The sequence below is a fragment of the Trematomus bernacchii genome, unplaced genomic scaffold (genome assembly GCF_902827165.1).
Source record: "Trematomus bernacchii unplaced genomic scaffold, fTreBer1.1, whole genome shotgun sequence".
Taxonomy (NCBI): domain Eukaryota; kingdom Metazoa; phylum Chordata; class Actinopteri; order Perciformes; family Nototheniidae; genus Trematomus; species Trematomus bernacchii.
In genome coordinates, this window is record NW_022987654.1 from 1,643,822 (window position 1) to 1,668,813 (window position 24,992).

Genomic DNA, 24,992 nt, shown 5'->3' on the forward strand with positions numbered 1-24,992 from the left:
TTTTGCAATTTAAACAAAGGTAGACCTTACCAATCGCTTACAATGACGACCCTGGTAACATTGTAATAACCCTCTAATTGTGAAGTGCGCACTTACATAAAGTTTTTCTTCTTTAAAACAAATAGTTGTGGGAGTAGTTTCTTAGGGCAACAATTAGTGAAAGTGAAAGCTGTATTCCCCAATTTCACCAGTGGGCAAGTTGTGTTTTTTCACAACAAAACAAACACACACACACACGCACGCGCACACACACGCACACACACACACACACACACACACACACACACACACACACACACACACACACACACACACACACACACACACTGTGGTCCCAAATGGCTCTTATAGATTAGTAGCAAGCAGAATCATCCAGGGATCACTGATCTCAAGTGTCCAATACTTAACTACCAAAATCGATCAGATTTATTGAGTGACTCTTTTGTTCTTCAATACGCTTTTAAGAAAACTGAGTTCGGTGGCTTTAATACGGGGTTTAATGATTATTGTTGTTTTATTGAGTGGAAAATATACATTAAGTTAAGAAACTGTAATGATTTACTCTTTCAAAAGGAGTTTTCTCTACACATGGGATCCAGCTTCTCTCACTCAGTATGCTTGTTACTGTTTAATGATGATGATACACTGGTTGCATCCCCCAATGTTTGCAGCAATCTCAGTGAAGGCTTTTAGAACCTTAAGGTAATGCATGGTTATATAAATCAAAGGGGGAGATGATGAAACCAGGCTAGGATAATGAGAATCACTCCTCTTTCAAGGTGTCTCTCCAAAAAAATTAGAATAACCAAAACAGTTATGAGGCATTCTTTTTTCGAATAACAGCACAATGTTTGAAACAGTGAAAACATGTTTAAATCCAACATGAAACTAGGTGTCTGGGTTTCCTGTAGAAAGTATATTCTGTCTTCTTTGTTAGGGCAGGTGGACTGCCCCTTTGGATTAATAACAAAAATACCTGCATCATCTCTGTTGTCAGTCACATGTGTGTGTGTGTGTGTGTGTGTGTGTGTGTGTGTGTGTGTGTGGTGTGTGTGTGTGTGTGTGTGTGTGTGTGTGCGTGCGCGTGTGTGTGTGTGGTGCGTGTGTGTGTGGTGTGTGTGTGTGTGTGTGTGTGTGTGTTCGTGTGTGTGTGTGTGTGTGTGTATGTTTGTGTGTTTGAGTTAGATAGGGTGAGTCTATACAGAACGTTTTGATGCCACCTACAGGCTCTGAAGATAACTGTTTAATGAGATTCCGACTCCAATCCAAATAAAAATAAAAATAAAATGTATTCAAGGCAAATTAGTTGTGTTAATTTGGAATTGAGGAGTCAGTCATGCTTGCTGGTTTTTGTAAACCAAGTGGGAACTTTAAAAAAAAGTAGGAACTATCATCGTGGGGCACCTTCCACCCGGACATATGAGCGGTTGCACAGGTGCCCAGAAACGGTTTCGGCACGCCATTGTGGAAAATAGTTACTTTCACATTACTGACTCTCCTCACTGTGAGCTTGTTTCCTTAGTTGAGTTATCCCGAGTGACATAACTAAAGAAGAAACTACTCCACAATGGCTACGGACTCTTGGGCACAGGCGGTGGACGAGCAAGAAGCCGCGGCGGACTCGGTAAATATTAACTTACGCAACACGAGCTAACGTGTTGTTAGCATGTTTAAAGGATGCTTTGGCCTGTTCCATTGCTGTTGAAATGAAACTTAACTGCTCATCCTGATTTCTTAAAGTATGAACTATTAAACGACAGTGCTGACACTGAATAACGTGCCTTTTTTGACAGACAGGTCATATAAACTTACCTAACTTGTGGTGTCTTTTTGTCGTGGAAGCTAAGTAACTCGAGCAGAGATGCTGCGTGCTCAATTAGTTACTAGCTTTAGCATTTAGCTGCCTATTAAGGAAATGATGCAAGAGGCTTTAAAACAGCTCTAGTAAAGGAGTAACCGTGATTTAGCAGTAGTTTGTGCCTCTTTTCTATAATGCTGTATTAACTCGTAAAATGCCAGAGATCATTTTGTTAGACAAACGACTATATGTTTATCTTTACAGATCGGTGGCCTCACATTAAAAGAGAAACCAGAGGCAAATGGTAAGTGTGTGTGCAACATTTAGTGGGTTAAATCAACCAAGCACTGGTTTTGGTTGTAAAAATAACCCTTTTTATTTTATTTACTATTGCAGGCACGGCAGCAATAGCAACAGACTCCAGCAGTGCAGCTGCAAAGTCGGAAGTGCAGGCAGAAAAGAAGCCTGCAGAAAAGAAGCCTGCAGATGAAGACGACAAAGGTGGGTGGTCTGTTATAGTTATACCACAACATATGTATCCTCTGTAGATGCTGTCTGACATTCACGATTGTCTTCTAGCCTTGTTGTCTCTTAAGTTGTTGCAGTAATTGCAATATATCTTGTTTTCCAGATGACAAGGCGGCGCAGTCTTTATTGAACAAGTTAATTAGAAGTAATCTTGTCAGTAACACAAATCAAGTGGAAGTTCTTCAGAAAGATCCCAACTCTCCGCTCTACTCTGTCAAGTCTTTTGAGGAGTTGCGACTGTGAGTAAATCTTGTGTTTGTCCATTCACCTCTCAATATTTTAGAGAAACAGATATTACAATAAAGGAATAAAGAAGAAGAAATAAATGCTTCGTTTGAATGGTTCATGGATGCCCCATATTCCCCATAACCCATATCTATTGCAGGCGTTTTCCTTATTGTTGTCCTTTAACTGGTAGATCTTTTTGGGCTACTACACTGGAATGTTTTTAATGAAATGCTTACAAACCGGTTTTCCTTCAGACTTGGCTCAATATGTGTATTTCCTCCTTGTGCAGCAAACCACAGCTGCTTAACGGTGTGTACGGCATGGGTTTCAACCGGCCATCCAAAATCCAGGAGACGGCCTTACCGATGATGCTGGCCGAACCGTGAGTACACGTTGCTCTAAACAATAGCGGAGTCATCTAATAAGGCTATATATCTTACAGGCTCACTGAAATAACTCAACCTAGTTCATCGCAACTCTTTCAATGAACTTTAAATTATAAGATGAACTTGCAACAGATACTTATAAATAAAACCACTAACTATTTTTGCCACATTTGCCTTTGTTCTAAGTCTTTGTGTCTTCCAGTCCACAGAATCTGATTGCCCAGTCACAGTCGGGAACAGGGAAAACAGCTGCTTTTGTCCTGGCCATGCTCAGTCATGTAGAACCCAACAACAAATATCCCCAGGTTGGTATCCCCTTTATTTAGCTATTATAGGAGATCTCTGATCGCAAACTTTAGTTTTGAAACTGGTTTTGATGACATGCTTATCACAGTATGTGGTAGTGTCCCTACCTGTCACTCCCACATTTTTTGTTATCCTTGAAAGGCCTCGCCCTTAATCCTTCCCACTCGTTCTGTTTGTCCTTCAGTGCCTGTGTGTGTCACCTACCTATGAACTGGCACTTCAGACTGGCCAGGTAATCGAGCAGATGGGAAAACAATATGAGGAGGTCAAACTCGTCTACGCCATCAGAGGAAACAAATGTAAGACTTCTCTGTTGTTTACTTTGCTACATCTACAATTGATGATCGACATTAAAAAAAAAAAAAAAATTCTATGCATTTTTTTGTGTGTTTTAAATGTTAAAGTACTTGTTTCTTGTGATTGTTCCAGTGCCACGGGGCACAAAGCTACATGAACAGATCGTCATTGGCACGCCTGGTACCATGCTGGACTGGTGCAGTAAATTCAAGTTCATAGACCCCAAGAAGATCAAGGTGTTTGTGCTTGACGAGGCCGACGTCATGATCGCCACACAGGGTCACCAGGACCAGAGCATCCGCATCCAGAGGTCAGAAAGAAACGGGTTCATTGAGAAGAAAAAAGATCTGGGAAGATCTTGGCATACACTACTTTTTTTAGCTTGTAAATTGGATTCTCTCTTACCTGCCACTCAGGATGCTGCCTGAAAATTGCCAGATGTTACTGTTCTCCGCCACGTTTGAAGAGACTGTGTGGAACTTCGCCCAGCGCATTGTGCCTGAACCCAACATCATCAAGTTGAAGAGAGAGGAGGAGACGCTGGATACCATCAAACAGTACTATGTGCTGTGCAACAGCAGAGAGGAGAAGTTCCAAGCCCTGTGTAACATCTACGGAGCCATCACCATCGCCCAGGCCATGGTCTTCTGCCATGTGAGTTCATGCAATTTACTTTCATGGTCGCAATATATTCTCAGCTGAACCCCTAATTGTATAGGATTAAAGAAATACAAATTTGTTTGCAAAGCTTTCTTATCTGTGTCTTCTATATGTGAGATTAGAGCTTGGCAACACTTTCTGTTTAGTTTGCTTACTTTACCAACTCTTTCAACACAGTGCCTGTGTGGGGCTTGTGTTGCCACGTTTTCACATTTGACCTTTTGTTACATTACTATTGTCGGATTATTGGCCAAGTTATGACACACGGTTTTCTGCCTGATCCAGACAAGGAAAACTGCGGGCTGGCTGGCAGGCGAGCTGTCCAGAGAAGGCCACCAGGTGGCGCTGCTCAGCGGAGAGATGCAGGTGGAGCAGAGGGCCGCTGTCATCGATCGCTTCAGAAACGGAAAGGAGAAAGTTCTGGTCACCACAAACGTCTGTGCCCGAGGTAAAGACGAAGTGCCATTAAAACAGGCAGAGTCTATATCATGTGACGTTCTCCAGAGCTGTTATTTACATTGAAATGGCAATATGTATTGACTTATTTGCAATTGAGATATACTGTATGTCTTAGGTGGGATGGTTAGCAGAGTGAATGTGTGCATTTACAGAGAAGCATGTATGACTCTTTTCCAGCCCGCAAAATACTAGAGGGAATCGTGAAACTACCAATTGTTTCTTATTGTTACATTAATGAGATGGAGTACAGAGCTCAAATACAACTGTTTAAATGATTAACCCTTTCATGCATGAATTATGAAAGCCTCACTCAGGATTTCTTTACCAAGTGTTTTTATTGCTCTTGGGGCATTCAAAACAAGATTTTAACTTTAGTTTTTTTTAATCTAGTTTTTTCTAATTTAGGGAAAAAAAATTGTGTATGTCCACTCAGGTATGCGTTAAAGCAGGCATGGGCAAACTAAGGCCCGCGGGCCATATACGGCCCGTTGGGCTTTTTAATCCGGCCCGCCCAATATTGGTACAAAATTGTCCAAATTATAGTAAAGACCGCATTACATTATTACATGTTACTTGTTAGACGCTTTTATCCAAAGCGACTTACATACTCAATACTGTGGGCAATCCCCACAGGAGCAATTTGGGGTGAAGTGTCTTGCCCATGGACACAACGACATGCTGACTGCAGTGGGGTTTGAACCTGTGACCATCTGATCCCCATACCAAGGCTCTATCCACTGCGCCACACGCATTAATTTTGCCTTTTTCCTGCAATACCCGCCATTTCAGTTGATCCCACTAGATGGCGCACTCTAGACACAATTGACCTTTGCTGGAGTCGGCAACCCGGCATGATCTAAGAACCAAATACGTCACGCTTACATTGGAGGGGGTCGAGATTAACCTGAGCAATAACAGTTCATGGCGAAATACAAGTTGTAACAAGCAGTAGCACTGAGCAAAGTGACTAGAATGCGACCACACACTTATAAAAAACACTTATATAAAGTCAGGCAACACTAACCATGCTTAGTGTGATTCTGTTTATTTGACCTTACTTTAATGACCATCCGCTCGCTGTTATTGACCATTGTGAAGAGGCAGACGTTTTCCTGTTGTTTTGTATTATTGCCGCTATCGGATGGAATCAATACATGGGCTACATGTGGCCATCACAAGTAAAATCATAACGAAAACTACGCCGGTAAAATGTGCCTGTAGAAAACGGCTTATGCCACAAAATGATAGCAACAAGTAGTCAAGATAGTCTGATTAGCTTTGGTTGCTATGCTAACATCACCTGTAGAATGCCAGAGAAACTTTCATAACCGCGTTGTGATGCCAAACAGCGTCAATTCAGACAAACACATTCACTGATGGGGATGGGGGATATTTATCAGCTGCTTGTGTGACAGTCGGACAGTGAATACTTTCCAGCGGCCGCTGCCACGAGTTAACGGGAGAATAAACTCCGGTGAACGAGCAGCACTGCAGCGGGTGATAATGCAGCTGAACCACATTAATAAACAATGAACCACTGCACTCTGGAGAAAGGTATATGGTTGGAGAAGTAGTTCTTTAATTTAATCTGGCTTCGTATGATTAAAAACTACCCGACGCAGTCCTCTATTGATGTTGTTGTGAGCGGTGTTGCGGAGAAAATCAGCGACGTAAAACGCTGTGTGGGTCATAAGAAGGCACGTAAACGATTACGCAAACGATGACGCAATGACGCCATAATTCACCTTTGAACCTGCATCTGTAACAATGAGTGGAACAAAGAAAAGTCGACAATGAGTGCCGAGTGTTTAATGAGGAGTGGACAGCTAAATATTTTTTCACCGTTCTGCTACTGGCCTGGCCCGTAAACTCATAGTGGCCCCCGAGCCAAAAAGTTTGCCCACCCCTGCTTTAAAGGTAGGGTAGGTAAGTTTGAGAAACCGTCTCGAGATCGCTAGAATTGGAAAATACACAACCGGAGAAAATCTGCCACTTCCTTACAGAGCCCCTCCTCCAACACACACGAACGCGCACATGACCAATGAGGGCACGAGATAAGTTTGTGCACAGATGAAAGGCTGACAGGCAGGTAGGCCATCCAGTTATTTTAGCCGGGCCGGCTAAAATGATTGGTCGTGCTTTTTACAGTATTACGGCTTCCACAGATGACATTTTTTTATGGATTTTTTGTCAAAGCACTTAAGATATTCATTGCTATCGGGATGTTAAGAGCATTCCATGGAATATAACAAAAAGTGTATCTCGAGCCGGTTTCTCAAACTTCTACCCTACCTTTAAAGTCTAAACTGAAAACGTATACATTTGGAAAAAATGATAAATTAAGATTTGCAAACTTAAAATTACATTATAATAACTTAAAGGACACCTATCATGCTATATTTAAATGATATATTGTAGGGCCATACCTATATAAGGTATATTTATACGTTTCTGTTTTCAAAATACCAAACGGATCATGCATTTTAGCCATGCCTCATTTCGCTCTATTTGCTGTTCTCCAGCCCTGTTTTTGCAGGGGGCTGATTCTGTAAGCTGCAGCTGACCACGCCCCCCTGCAGGAGAGGGGAGCCGCTCTGATCAAGTCAGAAGAGGGGGAGAAAAATATATCTCCGTCCTCCGTGTTTTATTATATAGAGTCGTTATTCATTTGTTTTAAAGCTCAATAAATAACAAAGAAGACCTTTGACCGGCACTTTTCTAATTTTGTCCGGAAGATTTAAACTTTAACGGACATGTTGACCGGCGAAAGAAAACCTAACTGAAACTCTGCCGCACGGTCCCCTCGTTCCTTGGAAGAGGCGGAGAGGTGGGTGTTTGTCATCTGCTGGTGGACTAACCGGAGAGAATTACAGTGCTTGCCTCGACGGGGAGGGATTGCATTGAATTAAAGCAGCGGGAGCAAACGCTTGCCTCTGGGAGGGAGGAAAAAAGCCACAGTGGAGAATAAACAGAAGGGTAACCATGGTAACCATGCACAGGAAGTCTTCTTCGCTGCTTTTGTGGCAGACTACAGCGCCACTTACAGGCCTGGCAGATGTACTACAGCGTCTCCAGCGCTTTCGAGCGGCAATGGCCGGCCGTGGCCCAACCCCACATTCCCCTGATAGGTGGAGAGTTGGCCCAATAGCCGTAGCGCCACCGTCCTGACGTCAGGACAGTGTTCAAATCTGGATCAGTTTTTATCAGATCCGTTGCAGCCCCTTTTTTAGAGATTTGGGTATGGAGGAAAATAGAGAGGGTTGTGTTTTCTGACACTTGGTGAGTTCCCTGGAACACCGGGAACACAAATTCATGTATAAAAGACGTACAAAAGTGCATTTTGCATGATAGGTCCCCTTTTATATTTAAGGCCCAAAAAGATATTGCAAATGAAGTATTTTCAAGAAGAACAGTAACAGTATGAAATTTAGTTGAAATATAGCCAGTGATGCATGACGTCCACTGTAGTGGACAGGCGAATAATCATGATTTCCTGCAAACATAAAATCAATACTTTGACAATTTATGAATTATATGATTCCTTAGTTGTTACTTGATGTCACCAAATGTTTTATATCTGCAGGGCTCGCTTTCCATGAAAGGATTGGCAGGATATCGGCAGGTGACTTGGTCCATCTGACTTTCTGTCGTCCATCTTGGTTTAGAGACATTTATCATGCACTTGCACTGACTTTCCACTGAGTGGCAGTGTATGGGATGATGCAATAGGGTCCTATGTAGTGGCTGATGGTGCAACTATGCAACAAAAAAAACATGCATATACAAGAAAACACCTTTTGAATAGCTGTCCACTGTAGTGACCTCTATGCGTGAAAGGGCTAAATAAAATACTTGTTTACATTGTGATTGGAGTTAGAATTTATTCAAATATAAAAGGAAAAACACTTTATATAATCATGTGTACAAACCTGAGGAATCGGGGCAAGTTTGAATACAAACTATTTAATTATTATAGTATATAAGGTATGCATTGGGTACAACAGTGTATTACAGTTCTGCCCATCTTCATTGTTTTTTCAAATGTAATATGTATGTGTGTCTTCACTTTTTCTGACATTCAGGTATCGACGTCGAGCAGGTTTCTGTGGTGATCAACTTCGACCTTCCTGTAGACAGGGATGGTAACCCGGACAACGAGACATACCTGCACAGGATTGGCCGCACAGGTCGATTTGGCAAAAGAGGACTGGCCATCAACATGGTGGACAGCAAGTCGAGCATGAACATCCTCAACAGGATCCAGGAGCATTTCAGTAAGTCTGCAGCTGACACACACACACACACACACACACACTCTTATACCCAATCAAGTTGATGAGGTTATTTCATACTGTTTAATTTTGTTGGAGGAGGAATATCCATAACGGATGTTTTTAAAAGTGATCAGCCATGCGTCAACCCTCTAAATGAACCCCGCTATTTTCTTTGGTTTCTGCCTCTGCAGGTAAGAACATCGAGAAACTAGACACGGATGATCTGGATGAAATTGAGAAAATCGCTAGCTAAAGAGAGCAGCGTTTATCACACCAAGGACGCCCCACTCCCCCTCCCCTCTTGGCTCGCCAAGGACTGTACGCTCCTACAGTGTTTTACGCTTTTATTTCTTTTAGCTGTCAGAGTGAAGAGCAAAGCCACAAACGCAGCATATGTTTACAAGTGGATTCTGTCTCCTCTCTGACGAGTGTTTTGTAAGTCTCGGGAACATACCCCATTTCACTCTTTGTACTTCTTTGAATAAAGTCTATGATTTTATTGCTGTGTATTGTAATAATGCAGCCACAGTGGGCTCTGTTTAACTGAACACACACAGAGTTCAAAACACTATTTGGTTTTGGCTGTAGTGGTGGCATGATACGAACTATTCTGTAAAGAGATTTCCCAAAAAAGGAAAAATAACAATTTTATGTGCCACATTGTTTTAAATTTTAAAAGGAGCAAAGTATGATTGAATGTAAGCGTATCACGTAGATCATTACAGCATTTCTCTGAATTGACTACAAAACCCCGGTACAAAGTGTGAAGTTGGGTATGCTGCTGAGCGGTAGTTTAATCATTGAGATTGTTAATGAGGGTTATGGTTGGGTTTCAAGGGTCTATGCAAACTTCTCAACCTGTGATAGCTATTTTCAAATAATATCAACCTGTATTCACATGAAAGAAATGAATCCTGAATTAACCTCAGCTTTAGCGTCAGGGTGTGTAGTCAAATGCCAAAAATGGCTGCCAAGAGTCATAAGACACTAATAACTCCAAATCATGGACATACAAATATTTTTTGTTAAGCTAGTATTTAACCATCATTCACCCACACATCTTACGCCTATCATTTGTATCCTTTTTTTAAATGATTACGGCTTTTATCAGGATATCTTAGCACCACTTCCGAGCATTAATCACTCATAACACCTCCATTTTATTTCTAATGTGGACATCAGTGTCACTCATCGTTTCCAATCAGGGTCTCCAGTTTGACCTGACTCAGCTACATTCACCCAGACTGTGCTGTTATTAAGGATTGTGAGTTTATAAAAAGCTAATAACGCAATGCCTTCCTCAAGTGCATTATATATAAATATGATTTTGTTTCTAAGACATTGGGCTTCATATTCTGGCTAACACTTGACATTTTGATTATATATTGAACTATGAGCGTCTTTAGGATGTGTGAAACCAAATGCTGAATTGACTGAGGACCTATGCCAATCAGATTCATTGTGTTGCTTCAACACTGACGCATGGATAAATAAACATGTACTTGTGTACATATAAAAAAAGAAATAGGTTAAAGTAGTTTTTACTGAGTGTTACTTCTAAGAAGTGCAAAAAAAACATTCCTCACGAGGTTCAATTTTGACAGACGCTGCACTTCGAATACAGTGAGCCTAAATCAGTTCATCTTGCATCAGATATAATAGGAATAATGGGAACAGTGGGTGGTCTGGTGCATTTGATCAACACGCTGGAACATTAAGAGCAGTGATATAACCTCGTACAAACCTCATCTGGCTCTCACCGAAATTAAGAAGACTGCTGGTGGTAGTCCGGTTTTAATGGACTGTTTACGGACGATTAGAAACAAGTGAGAGTGCTCTGTGAAGACTTTCGGGTAAAGAACCAATGTATGCAGTTTTATTTGGACATTTGGATGTAAAAATGATCAGTGAGTGTGTGCATTTTGTTGATCCATAATGTCAAAAACCACTGTACCAGAGCCATGGACACTCAAAGCAGTTTTGGCTACAGGACTTGACACTCCTCTTCTCCACCTGTTGTATACCTTGTTTGATAATATTCAGAACCTACCAGAACCCTGTTCATACACATAGGAGTAATACTGCCTGACGAGGCTTAAAGAAAGTTGTCTGTTGTAACCTGAAGGTCATGTGTAGACAATGATAGGTTCAAGGTGTGTGGTATTCTGTAGCTGAGCTGCGTTCATGGACACAGTTTATGTATTGTTAATATGTTGAATTAAAACATGAACATGTTATCCGGATGAAGTTAAACGCTTATTTGTCTGAGTGTGGTCATTATTTTGTTATTTACACCTACTGGGGTCATTCACTCAAAGTGAAGCTGCTTTATTCGTAAGTTTATTCTAGTTGTAAGTAAAGAAAGTAATATACACATTCAAAACTTTATTACAAACATTGCATACAGCATTACGGAAATTATAAACAATCATTATTCCTCTGAGTTTCCACTGGAGATGCATTGCTCCTCTGACGTCTGTTGTGAAAACTGCAGGTCTAAGGAGGGAAAGAATTGGCAATACATCAGAAAAATTGACCAAACAGAAATAGTTACACACAAAAAAAGTACTTACTATCAAATGGTAAACTGACAAAGAAATCAGGGCAAAATTAAACATCTCACTGACAAAAACTACACTTAGCATGTTAAGGAAATATGAGCCTTCTCACCTGTCTCTCTGTAGTCCACCCTGGTGAGGAAGAGGCCGTCAGGTGGAGCCACCATGGCTTGTGGGTAAGCGAGCGAGTCCCTAGCCAACAGTATCTCCTTCAGCTGGGGCACTGAGAGCCTCCCCCGCCCTACAGCCACCAGGGCCCCCGCCATCCTGCGCACCTGGACAAACAAACATTATTTTATTTATTTGTTTATTCCACACATGGCAGTTAATTTAATACAAAGCATGTACCCTTATACTAGTTTTTTTTTTTTTTTTTTTTTTTAAATGCATGGTGGAAAGGCAGGGAGAAGACAATCTTATTTAACCTGCCCCTTCTTACAAAGAAATACAAATTAAATAAAAATAAAAGCAATATTCTTTCAGTCACAGTTGCTTACAAATACTGAAACATAAAACCAGAACACAATCAAAAGTCAAATTCATACTGTCTAAATATGCTTTCTTTATACATTTTCTTAAACATAAAAATGTTCTTACAGCCCTTTAAATCATTCGGCAAAGAATTCCACTTCTTTACGCCAACTACAGAGACACACATTATTACATCATGACTTAAAATATCTCAAATGTATGCTGAATGAAACTTATTTATGAGATATTGCAGTTGTTGGGGAATAATTTCCCCTGCATGTCATCTTTCGCCGTCTGACGCAGATGCCCAGCCTTGAGCAGCCGCTATCTCCCTTAAGGAGGGGCTGCCCAAGCATTTTGTTGTTACCCGTTTATGACCGGGCAACTTCGGTCAGAGATAGTTATTGTTGTGGGACACCTGGAACACATCCTTCATCATCCGTGTAGATGACCCCGAGCCATAAGCGACAACAAATGTGATTCAGTGTCCTCAGCTGTTTAGTCTATCTATTGAGGAATGTTGATTATTACACTCTGAACTAGTTAAAACCTGGAACTACAGGAGGGTTCTTCAGAATTGATTGTGGCATCTCAACCGTGTGGTCAACTCGTGGCCCGTGACATGTCTTGTGAATTCTCCGGCCGAAGCTCCAAATAAACCATCAGTGTTTGACATCAAAGCTCCAGCTCTCCATCGTGTCTCTTTGAGTCCTGAATTGCTTCAGAAGTTTCACCCACAGCAGTCATCACCATTGTAACACAGGCAAACCGTTCACTCGGCTTCCTACGCCGGAACCTGCGACGCTGTCCCCAGAAACTGAAGGAGACAGCTTTTGTGGCCCTAGTACGCTCTAAACTAGAGTACGCCAGCTCGGTCTGGGACCCCTACACTGATAAAGACAGTGATGCCCTGGAATCAGTACAAAGAAGAGGGGCAAGATTCATTTTGGAGATTATGAATGGGACAGCAGTGTCACAGAAATGCTCAAGCGGTTGAACTGGGTGGAATTGAGTGAAAGGCGGCGATTGGCTCGTTTGGTTCTCTTCTTCAAGATTGTCCATAACATCTCAGCCATCAATGTACCTAGAGCCAGTTAGAAGTGCAACCCGCAAAGCCAACTCTTTGAACACCGCTACTAGTGACACTCTTAAATACTCTTTCTTTCCGAGAACAATCAGAGAGTGGAACTTGCTACCAGAAGAAGCTGTCATCGCAGAGTCCGTGGAGTGCTTCCGGCAAACTTTAAGTGACATTTAGCGGGGATCATCCATCCCCCACTGAGCGTGATACCTCTGGGTTCTGCTCAGTATTAATCCAGATCCAGATCCAGACCAGCAGATGGTGCAACTCACTAACTGCATCACATTTGCAGACTTTAAAGGAGAGTGAGAGGGACTGACCTGCTTATAGAGGAACGATCTGCTTGTAAACGTGATCTCCCAGAATGGTATTTCTCTGTAAAACCAAAAACAGGTGTTACATTTTGCACAACATATATATAGTATCCAACAAAAGACAGAACATACAATTGTTAAACTCAACAGCTGTTTATTTATATACGTTTACAATGTGCAAATGCTTTAAGGCAGGGGTTCCCAACCTTTATTGTGCCAAGGACCGGCAGATACATTAAAAAAAAATCGCGGACCGGTTGTCAATTTTAACTGATTTTAATATTTACTCACCACCAGCAGGTAGCAACAGAGGCTAATTGTATGTAACAGCCTGAACAAATACTAGAACAATATGCATCCAAAACATATTAACAAAGTTTAAAAAAGAACCGGTGTTGTTTTTTGGTTTTTCGGAAAACCAAAAAACCGACGTTATTCAGTTTTTAAACCAAAACGGGAAAACAGATAAATCAACGTTTTGGTTTTGTTTGTATGATTTACGGATAATCCAGTGAATGCTGGGAAAACGAGGAGAAGGCGCATTATGAAGGAGATGTCCGGTCGCCAGTGTGTGTGTGTGTGTGTGTGTGTGTGTGTGTGTGTGTGTGTGTGTGTGTGTGTGTGTGTGTGTGTGTGTGTGTGTGTGTGTGTGTGTGTGTGTGTGTGTGTGTGTGTGTGTGTGTGTGTGTGTGTGTGTGTGTGTGTGTGTGTGTGTGTGTGTGTGTGTGTGTGTGTGTGTGTGTGTGTGTGTGTGTGTGTGTGTGTGTGTGTCACTGGCATTTGTTTTCAGAAGATATTATGATAGTGTCGTTCGTTCCGGTGCACTCCCGACAGCATAGCACTACATCGAGATTAAGATTAAACTAATTTATTTTGGGAACAGCCGCATATGCCGGTGTCGGACAGACACAAACACACCGAACACACAGAGCTGAGCTGAGCAGAGCACATACACACACACATCATGCGCCTTGGTGACTGACTGGACATATCCTTCATAAAACTAATAAAAGGGGGAGTAATCGGGCAGTTCGATGTGTTTAGATGTGTGTGTGGTTAACACGTAGCAGCCTGCAGTCACTCTTAAACTGTTCTGATTAAGTTAAACACAGCGAAGGCGGTGCGTAAAAAGGCACAGCTCTTTACCGAGTATACGTCCCGCTGCCTCCTGATGCTTCAGCCATTTCATGAAGTGAAGGAGGTGTTCCTTCTCTAAAGCAGCTGCGGGCAGCAGATACCGTGAGAGTCCCGGACATTAATTCATAGATCAAGGCAGACTGGTTTACTCTCCTGTTTTGCCAATCCGGTGCTTAAACAAATAGCTCCCTCTACACTCCTGGCCGACATGTCCTTAAAATGAAGTCCGAGTTTGAAATATATCTCAAATAATGTATGCACCACCATTTCCCCACATAAACATAACAGTCTGCAATCAAACGGTTGTCTCCTGTGCGCTCCTCTTCCTACTTGGCGCACCGGTAACATGCTCGTGCGCACAAGAGGCTGAGACCTTAGGCTGAGCCGCCGAATCCCTCGGAACATCATAAAAGCCATTTTCAACGGTTTTCTGGTGAAAGATTAACTAGCTACTGGATGAAATAATATGACTGGTGGCATAGGTGCGAAAATTAAACACTTTTTGAAAAAAATATTATGATAAAATATTTTTATATATTTATAATTCTGCAAATATTACGATAAACTCACAGCTATTTCGCGGCCCGGCAGTAACACCTCCGCGGCCCGGTACCGGTCCGCGGACCGGGGGTTGGGAACCCCTGCTTTAAGGCACATTCCCAACACGTGTTAAACACTAATTAAACGTAACAATGATAATATTAGGTCCTCAAGGCATAGCAGTTGGCATCACTGACTGAATGTACCACTAAGTATTGCCACAAAGGTTGAAGTTATACATTTTAGAAGCAAAATAATATCTTGAATGGTCGTCAGATGTAATATAGCATAATACTGAGCCACATTGAGTGTAGATCTGAATGACACTCATTGTCTGATTATTATATGTATATCATTCTAAAAGTCTTTAAAAATGTATTTAATCAGTCCGAACCATGTTCTGAAAGTGAATTATTCATTTGAACTAAAAAGTGTTCATCTCTCATGTGTATTTGATGTAAAGACATGTCCTCTCTTTATCTCTCTTTAAAGAGAGGACCCCCCCCCCCCGCACTGTTAGGTGCTGATGGGACGCTCATGCTGCCAGACATCATCAGATAGAGCCGGGGCCTCTCCTCCTTCACAGATTTGTTTAAATGCCACATGCTGAATACGCCACTGCAGCTTAGGCCCGGCTGGATTATGTGTGATGCCATGACAAAAATATGAATCTTCCTCGTTTGCAATGTGACATTACATTTTTCTTGCCGTTTGTTGTCTCATCATTTAAGCCGCAGCAGTCATTTCCCTCCAAATCTGATAACTTGGGGAGGAATGAGCCGAGGAAACAGGCACATGTGAAGAATTAGGTCAAATGTAAATTTGAGTCAGCGCTTGCCGTCTGATTTCATTTGACATGTAAGAATGCAGAGACAGATCTATACAGCAAGCCTGTTAGCTCATGGACTCTGGTGAGGGACATCCTGTGGATAGACAAAGGCTGTGTCTCATGTTGCACAGCATCTGTGTGTGTGTGTGTGTGTGCGTGCGTCTGTCTTTTCTGTCTGTAAAGGATATTGATAAAACGCATTAAGGTTTTCCAGGCATCTAACTGAGAAAATGATCAATTAGAATTTCAACAGAACGTTAATGTTTAGCTGTTTTGATCATTTATGAATTGTTTGAGGGATTTATAAATCAACAAGTCTGCAGTACAGTTGTGCCAGCATCGCTGTGAGAAGATACTTAGGTACAGTGGTGCTTTGAGCTTAATGCCTAATGCATAAGGGACCCTGTGAGGCTGCACTAATGACTATACCAACATGCTAATAATGATAATTCCAAAATACTCATGTTAAGCAGGACATGATGTACCCTCTGATTATGCTAAAATGTGCTCATTAGCTCTAAACCCAAATCACAGCTGAGGCTGATGGGGATGTCATTAGTTTGGCATGTTTTGGTTACTAGCCAAAGTTCTGGGCAATTTAAAATGTTGCCCTGTAGATGGTGCTCATTAAAGGAATGTCCAGTTAATTATATTTCAACCTGAGTGGAACATGAATATGTTTAACAAATGTCATAGAAACACATCCAATAGCTGTCAAGAGTTTTCACTGGCTCTGGGGCATTTTGTTGTAGATTGTCCCTCTTTTAAAGCCGTTTATTATTTAAGAAAAAAGTAACAGCAAATGAATCAAGAGCTCCGCTGCAGGTTTTCATTCATGGCATTTCTGTAAAAATATAACTGCACTATGATGAAAATGCAACCATAGGCACCCTAGTGTAAAAAGCCCTGATGCTCACAGCTTGTTGATGCACCATGTGTGCGGGGGGTTAAGGGACTATGTGACATTTACTTAGAACTGCAAAGACTCTGCCCATGTCCATATTGTGCACCATATTTTCAGGGCAAGTAATGAATGCGGTTAAGGTGGTACTCCCCATGCAGAGGGACCCCCATGGACCTGTAATCTCAAAAAGCTCTCTCTCTCCCTCTGGCTCACATATCGCATAACTATATTCATGTAAAATAAAAGGTGGACTGAAATCCAAAAGAATATGTGTGTCCCACTTGTCTTGTTTAGTAATACAATGCTGTACTGATTTGGAGTCATTGTTTCACATGACATGAGAGTTATTAAAAACAATCAAGACTTTCCAAATAAACCCCTAGCGATCTTAATTTAAATTATATATATTTTGCAGCCCTATATTAAACTACAAGTTAAACTACCTGTTCAGGATGTGTGAAAAAAACAACACATTGCTAAATAATACAAAGAAAAGAACATCTTCAAAAGATATGTCAAGATATGTCAAGGTTATGTTTGAAGCTTGTTTGTTTGACCCCAAGTGCTCAAAAAATATGTATGCAGCTGTTTCCTTTGCTGACTGCCGGCCTACCTGAGTATAAACAGCCTACCTGTGGAAATGTGTGTGTACGAAGGATCTTCCTGGTTGTATGCTGACCACATCAAGTGTCTTCACGGGATTTTTCAAATGGATGTCAGAGCTGACTGCCCTGAAGGTGCTGAAGTCCTGAGTCCCAACCAGCAGGGTGGCAGCCTCGCGCATGGCTCCCACATCCAGCTCCCTGATCAGAGACAGAAACAGGAGACATTTCTATTTAATAAGTGATCGCTAATTTTCACTACCTTAATCAATTTTACAGCCTCATTGTGACATAACCATTGACAGGTCAGGCCTGCACAGAGAGGACAGGCAGCGGGGATATGGTGTGCACTTTAAGTACCACAGGTTTTCAGGAACTTCATGTTCCAGCTTTCAAAATAGAATAATTTATTGGTGGTGTTATATAATATTAACTTTTCTGATGCACAACACCACGTGACAGAGAGGAGCATGTCGATGAGCAGCTCGTTCGAGGAAGAGACTGAAAGTGGGCCCAGTGCTGCGACTCTCTACAGTCTCATGTTTCTGTCACTGCTTTAATACGATCTGACGGAGAGAGGGGGAGACACAGCGAGGAGGAGTGTGCCGAGTGACTCACTAATTAAAATCTTAATGCACCAATTTAGAATCTTGAACATGAGAGTCATGAATGAAGATGTGGTGGAGCGCTGCAAAAAATGACTTGTGTCGGGTGTCTCCTTTCAAGTCAGTCTCTAGTTTGTCCTTTTATAACTAGTGCTAGAACTTTTGAGGGAAAGTTGGAAAATGGCACAAATTGGAAAACTATTAAGTTATTAATTGATTTATTTTTAATGACCAAAATACCTAAATACGAAACTAATGATATTCCCATCAGAACCATCGGCTGCACTTGCCTTTATGCTAATTCACAAACATTAGCATGATAACCAGATACCTATGATGGTGAACAAGGTAAACATTGTATCTGAACATCAGCATGTTAGCTTACGTTAGCATTGTTATTATTTCTGTTAGCATAACTCAAAACCACTGTCACACAGCCTCAGAGCTGGTAATGTGGGTCTCCAATTAATAGACACATGTATGTCCATCTTCATTTTGATGAAGATTAACTTTAATTTCTTAAAGTTGTTATTTTGTAATTCCATGGAGACCTGAGTCTAGTCTACTAGTCAACCAACATAAAGTAAATCTATAAATATTTGGATTTTGCTGAAGAACTGAAATACTATACTTCTGATATGTTAGAAAAACTGATGTGCATTTACAAATTCAACAATTGTAAAGGTTCTGCTGCTATCTAACCTGGATTATTTCCCCTTGTTTAAAAAAATGCAAGATTTGAAGTCTAAATTCAACATTACAGAACAGTGGAAATGTATATTTTTTGCAGTGGGAGAGATGGGGGTGTGTGATGACGAGGGAGAGGAAGATCAAAGAGAGACGGAGAGAGGAGGCTGAGGGGTGGAGGGATGAGATGGATGCTGAAAATGAGAGAAGGGATACAAAAAAATAAACAGACACCAGAGAGAGAGAGAAACAAGGGAGGGAAGGAGAAATGGAAAGAAGGTAGAGAGAAAAAAGTGTGGAGAAAAGGAGAAGATGGCGAGGGAAAGAGAGAGTGAGAAAAACACAGAGTCAGTAATGTGCGGGGGTGTTGTTCTGCATGCGTATAAGCCCGCAGCTTATCTTGCCCTACTTTCCCCCCAAAAAAGTGTAGAGCTACAAGCAGAAAAATGCTCATATGTACACTCTGTGAAATGTGTTTCTTTACGCTCCCTCCTTCCAATCACAGCTAAGAGAACATCGTCTAGGCTGTGAAGCCCTCACCATTTCATGTTCTTCTCTATGTTTTTGGGTTGTCAGCTCAGATGAAACACTTTGTTTGACTGGCCCTAATGTGCAGTTCCGGCGTGGCACATGTGGATTATTCATGTGTTTAACATGCCATTGTTTCTGCAAGGCTTGGCATGGGTGTGTGTGTGTAGTCGTGTGTGTGTGTGTGTGTGTGTGTGTGTGTGTGTGTGTGTGTGTGTGTGTGTGTGTGTGTGTGTGTGTGTGTGTGTGTGTGTGTGTGTGTGTGTGTGTGTGTGTGTGTGTGTGTGTGTGTGTGTGTGTGTGTGTGTGTGTGTGTGTGTGTGTGTGTGTGTGTGTGTGTGGACCCTCTTGATAGGTCGATCTCGATTTGTATTTCTTAAGGGAACTCATCAAACTGAAGGATGCCGGGATGTCTGGTGTAAAGCAGGTTAACTCACGTGTTTCTGAGGTTCCAGCAGAGATCGCGCTCTGTGAAGGGAAGCAGAGAGTGGTGGGAGATTCCCAGCGCGATCCGGTATACGTAGGTCCGAGAATTGGCACGGAAACGGGCATGGAAATTATCAGGCACACGGAGGGCACGGGTGATTCTGGGAGAGTGACAAAATAACTGTTAGGTTGAAAGCTGACATCCATTTAGGCCTGAAAAGCTTCCACATTTGACTTCTCCTCAATGTCTTATGTCATCAATGTGCAATTATTTCTTTTAAAATGACAGAAAGAATATCATCAAGGGGAGACACTACAGGTGAAAGGCGTTAACGTGTTTGAACAAAGAGATTAACACAAACTTAGACAATAATGTCAGGTAAAAGCAATGTTTCATTAAAAGTTTCCTGACATTATCTGTTTAAATATGCTTGTGAGGCATGATCAAATGTAGAAGTAATCTAGCAATTACAAATAGACAAAGTGCAGCAAAATAAAGACCTAAATGTGTATTTTCTTTCCCCTAATCACAAAATATTTGACAGTTATATGTTATGGAGGCAAAATAGCCCAAACTCTTTGACCAGATTTTTGGGGGATATTCATACTAAAACTAAAAACAACCAGACATCAGGGTTTCATCCTTCTTCAGATTGAAGCCTTCCCAGGACACAGATGGTGTTAATATTCTCAAAAAGTAATTGTCCAAAATGCCAGCATTCCAGCTTTCCAGCTTTCAACACAAAAGCACCGGCGTTGTCAGAGTCCTAAAAGCCTGCCAAGAACTCGAATGAGCCAAGCTCTTACGCTCGCACAGTTAGCATCACAGCGGCTCACAGGCTGGAGCTCTTTGATGCGACTTCAACACGGCTAACATGGGACACTTCCTGTGTATCAATCCATGAAGAAGCACACAGACATTGGAAAATCATAAGATTACTCAAATGCAGTCAGACAAAACTTCCTGTCATGATTAAATCCACCAGTGGCGTTCAATGTGCGTGTGTAACATCGTAAAGTAGAGCACAAAATGTAGCCAGTGTTTCTGCACAGGTAATCACATCTTTTTGCCCAAACCACATAGGGTTGTTTAAGACAAATTCACAAAGAATTTGAGAAAATAAGGTTTAAATATATATAACTTTTCAAATTGTTCAAGCTCTGGTGATAATTGATAATTAAATCATCGCCAAGGCTGTTTTATAATGAAAAATATTGTTCCCTATTATTCAAATCTGTTCTGTAATAGTTTTCCTTGGCTTATTCTGCACTAGTCCACCTTTTAACAAACAAAATAACAAACCAAAATCACGTCGCTGGTGGAGGTAACTATCGTACATGAATATATTCAATTGTAAAAGGTTTTTCTACAGAGTTATTCCAAATCCCAGACAATAATAAATAAAACATGCACATCTCCACATTTAGAGCTTACATCTAAACATATATAGGTTACATAACCTCCAGGTGAGGGAGAGAGGGATCAGGATTGCTGTAGTTGCATTTTCTTTTTTATCATAACGTATCACAAAACTATCTTCTACTGAATGCTTTCATTATCATTCTTCATACATGTCTGACACACACCACCTCCCTTTAATGGGTCAGAGATGTTTTGTTCAGTAATAATACAGTGAGGAGTGGTGACTCTTTAATGGTTACATCTGTAAAGTGAAGAACAAAGAGCTGTGCCAGGGTGACTGTGACCGCAAAAACTACAATAACACCCTGTAGCATTCGTCCACACGCCTGTGCATGCACTAAGAAAATGCTCCCATGTATGCGTGTGTTTAAAAGAAGGCTGGAGGTGATAAGAGCCGTGTATGAGTATATGGAAGTATGAGAACAATGCTCCAACATCCCATATATGTGCACATATGTCTAATTTTCTGTACACAGCAGGGCACATTCAGTCTGTGTGTGTGCAATGACAGAGAAACTAGGTTACGTTTCCAGGGGAGGAGATTGGGCGCGACACGTGGCAGAGGAAACCCTTGCTTCTGCCTTCAGTGTCTGCTCCGATGTGAAATGACAGGCCTGGCCCCCCCACACACACACACACACACACACACACACACACACACACACACACACACACACACACACACACACACACACACACACACACACACACACACACCACACACACACACACACACACACACACACACACACACACACACACACACACACACACACACACACACACACACACACACACACACACACACACACACACACACACACACACACACACACACACACACACACACACACACACACACACACACACACACACACACACACACGGGAACTGGGGCATTGTTTGGCATGGCACCATTTTGCTACTCAGCAGTTTGCCCTTATGGGAAACTGGCTGCTCATTTTAGGCTAATTGAGGCCCTTTTCGGCGGCAGCACAGCAGACGAATGAACCCCAGACTAAAGAGGTATTTTCTCAGCGTGCAAGTCCACATTTAAATCTTGTATTGGCATTCTACCTTAGGAGGCAGCAGACCAAAGCTATATGCTGGAAGCCATGTTGTGATTGATGCTGCAACAAAAAACTATTTTTGGTTACCTCTTCCATCCAAGTAAGAAGTGAAAAGATGGTTTAGGGTGCGTTTTTATGAAACTGCACAAATGAATGGGGATTTTGTATGAATATAACTGGATAAATATTACTGGTAGCTGAAAAGGTTGGCACTACGTATACAGTATAAGGCATTTCGGAAGCCAGAAATATATTCTGTTTTATGAAGCACAGGAAGCGTTTTTATACTGTGTATTTGCAGGTTTCACACTCACATTAATTTCCATTTAGTTGAAGGAGTGTATGTGTGTGTGTGTGTGTGTGTGTGTGTGTGTGTGTGTGTGTGTGTGTGTGTGTGTGTGTGTGTGTGTGTGTGTGTGTGTGTGTGTGTGTGTGTGTGTGTGTGAGTGTGAGGGAGTGTGTATAAGGGATGCTATAGACCAAAAAGCAGAGCAGGGATAATCCTTTCTAACCTTCTCTCTGCAGGTTTAGGGATTAGTGGGATGCTGGGAGCTTCCCTTTCCTCCTCTCTTCTCTGGCTGCCTCCCGAATGGCTCGTTCTGTTTCACACTCTCACTCCTCTGACTTAATTCAGTCTTATCCACATCGGTTCGGTGCTCTTGTATTGTCTTTCCTTCCTATCCGTTAATCTATCAATCTCCTTGCCCTTCCCTGTTTCTGTCTCTTTGGTTCTTTTCCTCCATCAGACAGAAAAACTGCTGTCTTGATATTGCATCACAGAGACGGACTGCATGAGACTAAAGAGGAGCAAATTCATATGAAGTGATACTTTGTTAAGGACAGGGAAGCTTTCACACCGCACACAGTTATTACACCACCAGGCCAAAAATAGATAATAGTTTTTGTCCTGACTACTTCACATATCCATCCAATTCTTGTGAAAATTACATATCATGAAGAAAATGTTCTTAACATTTCTCACATAAATCAAGTTGGACGCAAGAATGAACCGATGAGAATGTTTTGTTCACTGTGAACTCGAAAAACACATTGTGGACCACAACTCAAGAATAAGTATGCTCATTATAAGAATTCACTAAAATGTCTAATGTGGTAAATGATGATGTGATGACTTGAGAGACAGACATGGAAACTGCACATTAATTGATTGGCAGAGAAATAAAACCCCAAGGTGGTAATTGTGGATTTGAATGAAAAACAAATCATAATGTTAAAAACCTGTAAATCATTGGGGTGTATTTTTATTTATTTTTCACCTGCACCTATACCTATACACATATACACCTGTGGATTATAAATCTACATATAACACCTGTTGATAATAATTTCGACAGGAAACTCTGTGTCTCTTTCCATTTATCATTGCTAGTATAAAATGTGCTGTGAGTCCTCTGATTTCACAAGCCAGAGAAATGTGTTGTTCAGTATGAGTGGCTTAATCTTGTTGGATACATTCTCAGTGCATGACCCTGTGTTACATTTAACCCTTGTGTGAGGAGATCATCTCTACTGTTGAATATCACACTCATCTAAGGAGTCCAGACTCACCCAATCTGCTCTTCTTTGAGATGGTTATTAAGAGCCAGAACAATAATGTCTTCGGCAAATGGCGGCTTATCGTTCTTGCGTTGGAGGTCAAAGTGAGCGGAGTTAGAGAGGGCGTGGACGCCACTGTCTGTCCTGCTGGAAACTGACAGAGACACTGGGTTGATTGGCTTCAGCCTCCTTATTGCATCCTGTACACGGAGAAAGAGAACATCAGAGAGGTTAAAAATAAGCTGTTGGCTCATGTATTGTTAAAGAAAATCTATTTTGGTCTTTTAAAAACAATCATAGCTTACAACAAATAGTCAGAAAGGGGAGTTGAGCTTATTAGCAGCCCTAATCTATGTACACACATGCACCCATACATTTATACCAAATAAAACCATTCACTTACATACAACCATGCCAAAAACAAACTCCAACACATACCAAAACTAAACATACTAAAAAACTTAAATTAAACCAGGAAAGGTGAATTATGCATAAATGTAAGCAGCAGGATGTGTTTCTTCCTGTGTGTCTTTTCACTCAACCTGTTAAGTTTACCAACTAACTCAAACTGAACACTTTAACTCTCGTGGAGAGAGGAGTTATTACAGGACAGTAGGATTGCATTACTTCAATCTACACAATATTTGACTGATGATTGCACATTGTAATCTGCCTGTATGATATGTGTTGTTGTCCCAATGATATTTGGTATTCAGGCAACTTTACAACGAAGTTATACTCGAATAGCAACTTAGTTAACTTATTTTCTGGTTTGCAGGACCAACAATGACAGAAAGAAGGAAAGAGGAAACATGTATGGAAGGATAATTAGAACTCAAAACGTTTACAAAACTTACCTCCAAGTGGTCCTGGACCCCTTTCTTAAGAACATCATGTTGAGGCACTTTCACTACACCACTGTAGAGATAATAATTATATAATAAATAATAACTAATAACACACCTTTGAGTGCAACCAGATATCATGCATTATTACATAACCTACCTGTATTTTGTTCCAATGTATTGAAAGAAGATGAGATAGCGTGCACAGTTGTGCATGATGTCTCTAAATGTCACTTCCTTATCATAATGTGATACCAATTGGTCATGCGTCAACAGAAGTGGAAGGGGACATTGTAAAATATTATTTTTACTGTCACAACGTTGACATTAACGCGTCTATGGTAATGACGGGTACTGGGAGCCGGTGAAGGACGACTTTACAATTTCCCAATTTGGGATCAATAAAGTACGATCTATCTATCTTTAAAACCTGCAGGAGAGGCACTCAGATGCGACAAATTACAGCAGGGACAACACAG

The 24,992-nt window shown here is 41.3% G+C and overlaps 2 protein-coding genes across 2 annotated transcripts; one reads left to right on the forward strand and one right to left on the reverse strand.

Moving 5' to 3' along the window:
- The first annotated feature begins 1,423 nt into the window (after positions 1-1,423).
- Positions 1,424-11,189, forward strand: LOC117486471 (ATP-dependent RNA helicase DDX19B). The gene is made up of 12 exons (XM_034134917.1): positions 1,424-1,624; positions 2,063-2,102; positions 2,195-2,299; positions 2,430-2,565; positions 2,844-2,936; positions 3,143-3,245; positions 3,431-3,545; positions 3,676-3,853; positions 3,960-4,197; positions 4,489-4,651; positions 8,745-8,936; positions 9,128-11,189. Exons 1-12 carry the CDS (start codon positions 1,568-1,570, stop codon positions 9,187-9,189), a joined length of 1,482 nt encoding a protein of 493 aa, XP_033990808.1. The 5' UTR covers positions 1,424-1,567; the 3' UTR covers positions 9,190-11,189.
- Positions 11,190-11,306: 117 nt separating this feature from the next.
- pusl1 (pseudouridine synthase like 1) lies at positions 11,307-24,794 on the reverse strand. The gene is given in 9 exon segments (XM_034134918.1): positions 11,307-11,432; positions 11,607-11,769; positions 13,367-13,421; positions 17,403-17,573; positions 19,630-19,779; positions 23,681-23,868; positions 24,526-24,586; positions 24,674-24,768; positions 24,771-24,794. Coding segments are annotated over 9 exon segments (957 nt in total). The 5' UTR covers positions 24,780-24,794; the 3' UTR covers positions 11,307-11,367.
- Between the last annotated feature and the right edge of the window lie 198 nt (positions 24,795-24,992).